At 41.2% G+C, this 7,500-nt stretch overlaps 1 protein-coding gene across 1 annotated transcript in view; it reads right to left on the bottom strand.

The window, feature by feature from the left end:
* Positions 1-5,667: 5,667 nt before the first annotated feature.
* Positions 5,668-7,500, bottom strand: part of LOC121875256 (MAGE-like protein 2) — a 6,378-nt gene continuing 4,545 nt past the window's right edge. The window contains exon 2 of the mRNA XM_042379717.1: positions 5,668-6,034. Coding sequence (XP_042235651.1) covers positions 5,668-6,034 — 367 coding nt within the window. The remainder of the gene's footprint in view (positions 6,035-7,500) is intronic.

The raw sequence follows: 7,500 nt of genomic DNA on the forward strand, positions 1-7,500 counted from the left end.
TTCGTTTGAATGTGAGGTGTGCATTCAGTTTACCTCTCTCTCTCTCTCTCTCTCTCTCTCTCTCTCTCTCTCTCTCTCTATACATACACATACGTCCTGGGTATTTATCAAAACATGGAATACATCAATAACTGACGGTGGTACACTAGGAAGCATGTAAAAATGTACACTGTGAGGGAGCGAGCCAGGGACGTGTGTACTGCCTCCAGGTCTGGCTACACTACCCTGTGTATTGAGGTGTACTCTAGTGTGTTCTCTCTTTTGGAAGTCACTGTACACTTCATTATACAGGATAATGATCCATTGTAGTGAAATGTGTAGTGACGTGTGTACAATGACTTGATTACTGAGGTGTAATAATAATAATAATAATAATAATAATAATAATAATAATAATAATAATAATAATAATAATAATAATAATAATAATAATAATAATAATAATAATAATAATAATAATAATAATAATAAAATAATAATATAATAATAATAATAATAATAATAATAATAATAATAAAGCAGGTCAACACATCCCAACGTCATTACTTTAACAGCAGGATAGATTAGAACATCATTCGGGTCCTTTTCTGGTGGATTATTGTTATCCATTTATGACAAATCAGATTTCACGGTATTTCAAAGCTGGATTGTGATTGGCTAACTCGTGAATTGCAAGGTCAGTTCAGATATAATTTATTTGGTCGGGTCTCTCATTGATTTCGACATTGAGCTAATCATACTGAGGATAATTTAAAGCTGCTTTATCATTGGCCAACTCATCACCTGCGTCAGTGGTATATTTCGTCGGGTATTTGTTTATTCCACACATTAAAAGCAGCACTTGTGAACGTTATTTTTAAAGACTATCTGTCATTTACCGATTAAGCTGTTTAATTAGTGTTTTAAATCGTTTGGTCAATATTTTAATTCTAAGTTCTCATTGGTTAATACTACACCTATAAGAGTTTTTAATTGCTTGACTTGTATCTGTTTCTAAATCCCCTTGTGAAATATTTTAAAGCCGTTTTATCATTGGTTAATGTAGTAACTGCGCTAGTGTTTTAAAACTGGGGATAGCATCTATTTATATCTACATCCAACCTATCGTATTGCAGAAAATTTTAAAGCAGTATTGTCATTGGCCGACTCAGCAGCTGAATGTCAATACAGCTGAGTGTCGACGTATCGCTGGGATGGCATTTTTGAGAATGTGTGTTGCCTTCGTATATTCAGCCAGACATGTGTTGCTCCTTGAGTATAGGTGAAGGACTTTTATGTCAAGTGTATATCTCAGAGTAAATACATAGTGAGGTATATTCATCAGCTGACTTGTGTAACCGGGGGGGGGGGGGGGGTGTAGCTTCGTATATGAGGTATATAAATAACACGTGGTATATACTCGTATGTATTTAGTTATTTAGTTTTGTAATTGCTTGTGTATTTAATGTATTCAGTTATTATTATTATTATTTTCATTATTATCATTATTGTTATCATCATTATATTCTTATTATTATTACCAATTTTAATACTACTAGCAATATTTTTTTTCATTATCATCATTATTACTATTATCCTTATTATTACTCTCATCATTATTATCATCATTATCATTACCATTATCAACGTTATTATTTGTGTTATCTCCTGTACACAATATACGTGTTGGGTATTTTCTATCTATTCCCAGGTAGGTAGACAGTGAGTCCTCCCCAGCTGTGGTGTTCCTCCTGGGAAACACAGCTGTCAAGTTCTCGCGTATTTCTTCACTGATTTCATTTTCCTGGATTTTCTTCTTTTTTTCCTTTTTTGTTTTTTTTTCGTGTTTTATGTGTGATATTTTATTGTGTTTTTTTTGTATTTTATTTTATCGTGGTTTTTTATTTCGTCTTTTTTTTCGTTTTTATTGTTTTATTTACCATCTTTTGTTTTTAGTTTTTATTTGTATCTTGTTTATTATATTGTTTAGATATTTTTGTTTGTTTTTATTATATATGTTATTTTATTTTGTTGTTAAATTGTCTTTTTGTTGTATACTTCCGTCTTTTTGGGGATATTTTTCTTTATTTCTTGTCTTTTTCCTTTTAGTCATTATTTTTTATTATTTTTTTTGCCTTTGTATGTTTTTCTTTCTGTGTTTTTTCATATGGATGTTAAGTGTATTTTTCTTATAATTTTTTCTTTGTTTCTGTTTTTGTCTTTACTTGTCTTTTTTTTCACTTTTTCTTTCACTGTTTTATCTTCACTTTCTTTATCAATGTTTTTCTTACTTTATATATTATTTAAGTTTTTTTTTACCTTTGTCTGACTCATGTGTATTTACCCTGATCGTACAGTACCAGTTATACCGAGCGAGTACTTTAACCTTTCTATCTCTCATGTAAGTTAATATCACTCACTGTATAATAATCTCCAAGTCCTCCTCGGGTCGTGGTACACATTAACGGCGTCAATTTGATCAAAGGTTCGATTCATCACTTGTGTCACTCAGGTGTTTACGTCACCTGTGTAGAAACCTTTCCCCAGGTGTGTTGATAATGACTGTCCATTTTTTACAGTATGTCTGTGTATATATATTTGACTGTATATCTGTCTGTTTGTATATGTCTCTCTCTCTCTCTCTCTCTCTCTCTCTCTCTCTCTCTCTCTCTCTCTCTCTCTCTCTCTCTCTCTCTCTCTCTCTCTCTCTCCGCAAATGCCCACGAGCAGCCATCTTGTTCTCGAGGTTAGGAGGAGGAGGAGGAGGAAGGACTGGCCAAGTTACACCTCAGTCTTCCTTGACCGATCACCGCCATCCATCTTGAGGCTGACTGTCGCCTTTAACACTCTCTCTCAAGCACGTCTTCCCTCTCTCAAGCATTTTTCCCCCCATCTCTCAAGTACTCTCTCTCTCTCTCTCTCAAGCTCTTCTCTCCCCCTCTCTCAAGCACTTCTCTCCCCCTCTCTCAAGCACTTCTTCTCTCTCAAGCACCTTCTCAAGCACCTTCCCCCCTCTCAAGCACTTCCCCCTCTCTCAAGTACCCCCCCTCGTGTTCTCCTGCTTGATTGTCTACCTGTTTGTTTACCTGTTTGCTTTTGCACTTGTCTGTGTATCTACTTATTTGCATTCTAACTTGCTTGCTTATACACATTTTTTTCCAGTACACACCCATGCTTTTGTGTACATTCCAATGCTTTTTAGTACACTTACGCTTTTTAGTACATTTCTATGTTTTCTTGTACACTTTTATGTTTTTTTACACTTGTTTGTTTACTTATATAGTTGTTTGCCTTCCTTCGCGCTTCCTTGTTTGTTGACGTGTTTGCTTGTTTGTGTACCCGAGGGCTTTCCTTGAGCGCTTCCTTCCTCCTCTGCTCTCGTCATTGTCAAGCAGAGGCAGGAGAGGAGAAATTCAATATCTTAGAGAGCTTCCTGGTTGTGCCCGCCTTCTCCTCCTTCCTGGTGAAAGTTTTACTGTTGTGAAAGTTCAGGAGGATGTTTTTACTCTCAAGCTAACTGTTAATTTTATTTATTTAATTATGCTTGTAATATTTTTAATTTATCCGTACGTACCGTTATTTTCATCGTAATATTTGTACTTTCACACAGTAAGTGCTTAAGTGAAAGTACGTCTACAGTATAAGCCTGATGGTCCGTTAGGGGCGGTACGGATGCAGTACACTGAGTAATAATCATCTGGAACACAATTAGGCAATTTGGCTGGCACTACACTCGGTTACTTTCCCTTCTCTAACTATAAAATTAGGTACCCATTCCCAGTTGGGTGGACTGGGGATCCCCCGTGAGCGAATCATTAACCTTTATGGTTGGAGATACAGTGAGAGAGAGAGAGAGAGAGGTGGATAAAGATAGAAAAAAGAGAAGAAGAGAATCACGATTAATAACAACTGATAATAGAACAGATAAACAAAGACACACACTTGATAAACTGTAAAGTGGGTGATCATCCCCACGCTCCTGTTATCGTCGCCACACCTCTGTTATCGTCGCCACGCCTCTGTTATCGTCGCCACACCTCTGTTATCGTCGCCACGCCTCTGTTATCGTCGCCACACCTCTGTTATCGTCCCCATTTCCAGACATGAATGAGTTATCTCCTTTTGTCGAGGAGGTGTGTTGCCCTTCCCTCACACACCCTGTAGACAATGCTCACAAAAGTTCCACGTGGGTTTGTTTACTTTAGTTCCACGTGGGTTTGTTTACTTTAGTTCCACGTGGGTTTGTTTACTTTAGTTCCACGTGGGTTTGTTTACTTTAGTTCCACGTGGGTTTGTTTACTTTAGTTCCATGTGGGTTTCTTTACTTTAGTTCCACGTGGGTTTGTTTACTTTAGTTCCATGTGGGTTTCTTTACTTTAGTTCCACGTGGGTTTGTTTACTTTAGTTCCACGTGGGTTTGTTTACTTTAGTTCCACGTGGGTTTGTTTACTTTGAAAGGCTTACTAGGTCAGCTGATGGATCCGGGTAGTAGCTATTGTGTGTGTGTGTGTGTGTGTGTGTGTGTGTGTGTGTGTGTGTGTGTGTGTGTGTGTGATTTCTTGTGTTTTTTATTTGGGAGTTGGTCTTTTTGTGTTAATTTTTGTTTGTTTGTTTGCCTGATTCTGTCTCTGTCTGTCTGCCTGTCTGTCTGTTTGCCTGTCTGTCTGTTTGCCTGTCTGTCTCTACCTTTGTTTGTTTGCACGGCCTTCAATCTCTGTCTCTGTCTCTCTCTTTCTTTCTCTCTTTCTCTCTCTCTTTCTCTATTCGTTCTTGTCTGTCTGTCTTTTTAACCTGCCAGTTTCTAAATTTCTTACTCTCCTCCTCTCTTATTTCTTCTCCTTTCCTCTCTCCTCCTTCCCTTTCTTCCCTCTATCAATTCCTCCTTTTCCTCGACTTTTTCCCCTCAACTTACGTTCCCTCATCCTCATCTCCTCCCCCTTTCCCCTCCTCATCTTCCCCTCCTTCCCCTCCCCTCCCTCTCCTCCTCTCACCTTAATTACCTCATAGAGACAGTCAATGGTTACCTGAGGGAAGACGAATTACACATCTAACGGATTGAGAGAGAAGGAGAAGGAGGGGGGAGGAGGGAGGAAGAGAAGATATAAATGAGGAAGAGCAGAAGTTGAGGAGGAAAGATGAGGAGAAGAGAACAGTTAGAAATTATTGATAAATTTTAGAAGTTCAAAAAGAAATGGGAGAGATAGGAAGAGACATGGAATGGGAGGAGAAGGAGATGAAAGAGGACAATAGGCGGATAGACAAGGAGAATAGATAGAAAGAGAAGGAGATAAAAGAGAATAGACAGAGAAAGAGAAGGTAGATACACAATATATAAATAGACTAGTCACCTTTGTCTCCCCACGCCAGTCTCACCACTACAAGTTCTGGCCACGCTTGGTGAGGCATCACTCCCAGCCTTCCGGGATATTGGTGGCAGCTCTTCCTATTACTGGAGGCTGATGGGGGTGTCAGCTGGTGGAGGGTGCCAGCTGGTGGAGGGTGCCAGCTGGTAGAGGGTGCCAGCTGGTGGAGAGTGCCAGCTGGTGAAGGGTGCCAGCTAATGGAGTGTGTCAGCTGGTGGTGGGTGCCAGCTGGTGGAGGGTGCCAGCTGGTGGAGGGTGCCAGCTGGTAGAGGGTGCCAGCTGGTGAGGGTGCCAGCTGGTGAAGGGTACCAGCTAATGGAGTGTGTCAGCTGCCAGCTGGTGGGTGCCAGCTGGTGGAGGGTGCCAGCTGGTGGGAGGGTGCCAGCTGGTGGAGGGTGCCAGCTGGTGGAGGTGCCAGCTGGTGGAGGGTGCCAGCTGGTGGAGGTGCCAGCTGGTGGAGGGTGCCAGCTGGTGGAGGTGCCAGCCTGGTGGAGGTGCCAGCTGGTGGTGGTGCCAGGGTGCCAGCTGGTGGAGGGTGCCAGCTGGTAGGGGGTGCCAGCTGGTGGAGGGTGCCAGCTGGTGGAGGGTGCCAGCTGGTGGAGGTGCCACTGGTGAGGGTGCCAGCTGGTGGCGGGTGCCAGCTAATGGAGTGTGCCAGCTGGTAGAGGGCGCCAGCTGATGAAGGGTGCCAGCTGGTGGCGGGTGCCAGCTAATGGAGTGCCAGCTGGTAGAGGGCGCCAGCTGATGAAGGGTGCCAGCTGGTGGCGGGTGCCAGCTAATGGAGTGTGCCAGCTGGTAGGGGCGCCAGCTGATGAAGGGTGCCAGCTGGTGGCGGGTGCCAGCTAATGGAGTGTGCCAGCTGGTAGAGGGCGCCAGCTGATGAAGGGTGCCAGCTGGTGGTAGTGGGGATGAGGGATAGATGGTGTATCAAGCAATGGGGCGGGTGAAGGGTGGTATGGGTGGGTGGCTGTGGTCGGGTGGAGGGTGGTGGGGGTGGGGTGGGGTGGGTGGCTGTGGTCTGGTGGAGGTGGGTGGCTGTTGTCGGGTGGAGGGTGGGTGGAGGTGGACGCTGCAGAAAAACTCATATATGTTTATTATTTATGACATTTTCTTGGGATATTATGCGTGAAAGGATGAAATTTATACGTTATTATTATTGATGTATCTTAGAGGCTGTGTGTGTGTGTGTGTGTGTGTGTGTGTGTATGTGTGTGTGTGTGTGTGTGTGTGTGTGTGTATGTGTTTGTGTGAGAGTGTGTGTGTGTGTGTGTGTGGGTGGGGGGGTGGGGGTAAGCTGGATAAGAAGTCGTGGGTTTTGATTAATTTTTTCGCCCAAGGTGATGTCTCAGATTCGTGAGTGTTATTTTGTATTACTTTTATTGTATTTTTGTTCCATTGAAATTATTATTATTTTTGTAGTATTGTTTTGTATGTGTTGATCTGGTACAGTTTATTATTATTATTATTATTATTATTATTATTATTATTATTATTATTATTATTATTATTATTATTATTATTATTGTTATTATTATTATTATTATTATTATTATTATTATTATTATTATTATTATTATTATTGTTATTATTATTATTATTATTATTATTATTATTATTATTATTATTGTTGTTGATGCTGTTGTTGTTGTTGTTGTTACTATTCTTGAAGAAACTTAAGGCATTTCCTCTACCGCTCTTGAAATAAATTGACGTAATCTTCTCTCCTTCCTCTCCTTATTTACTCTCCTCCTGCCTCTCTTCTTTCCTCTTATCACACTTTTCCTAATGCTTATCTTCTTCCTCCTCCTATTTGCATCCGTCACCGTCTCCTCTCTTCCGCCTACTCATTCTCCTTCTCATCCTCTTCTTCCTGCTCCCCCTCCTCCTCCTTCTTCTTCTCCATCTTCTTCTCCTCCTCCTCTCCCTCTCCTCCACCTGACTGCTAACTAACCAACAGTAGGAATAGTTAGACAATTAATGGCTTCTCACTTGTGTATATGCTAATATTATATTCCTCCTCTGTGAGAGAGAGAGAGAGAGAGAGAGAGAGAGAGAGAGAGAGAGAGAGAGAGAGAGAGAGAGGTACCTCGGTATATCCTGGGAGATCTGGTTAATGTTATGTCGAGCAGTGATGGATAGACCTTGGGAGCCGATACCG

Source organism: Homarus americanus, unplaced genomic scaffold (assembly GCF_018991925.1).
Source record: "Homarus americanus isolate GMGI-L3 unplaced genomic scaffold, GMGI_Hamer_2.0 scaffold56241, whole genome shotgun sequence".
Classification (NCBI taxonomy): Eukaryota; Metazoa; Arthropoda; class Malacostraca; order Decapoda; family Nephropidae; genus Homarus; species Homarus americanus.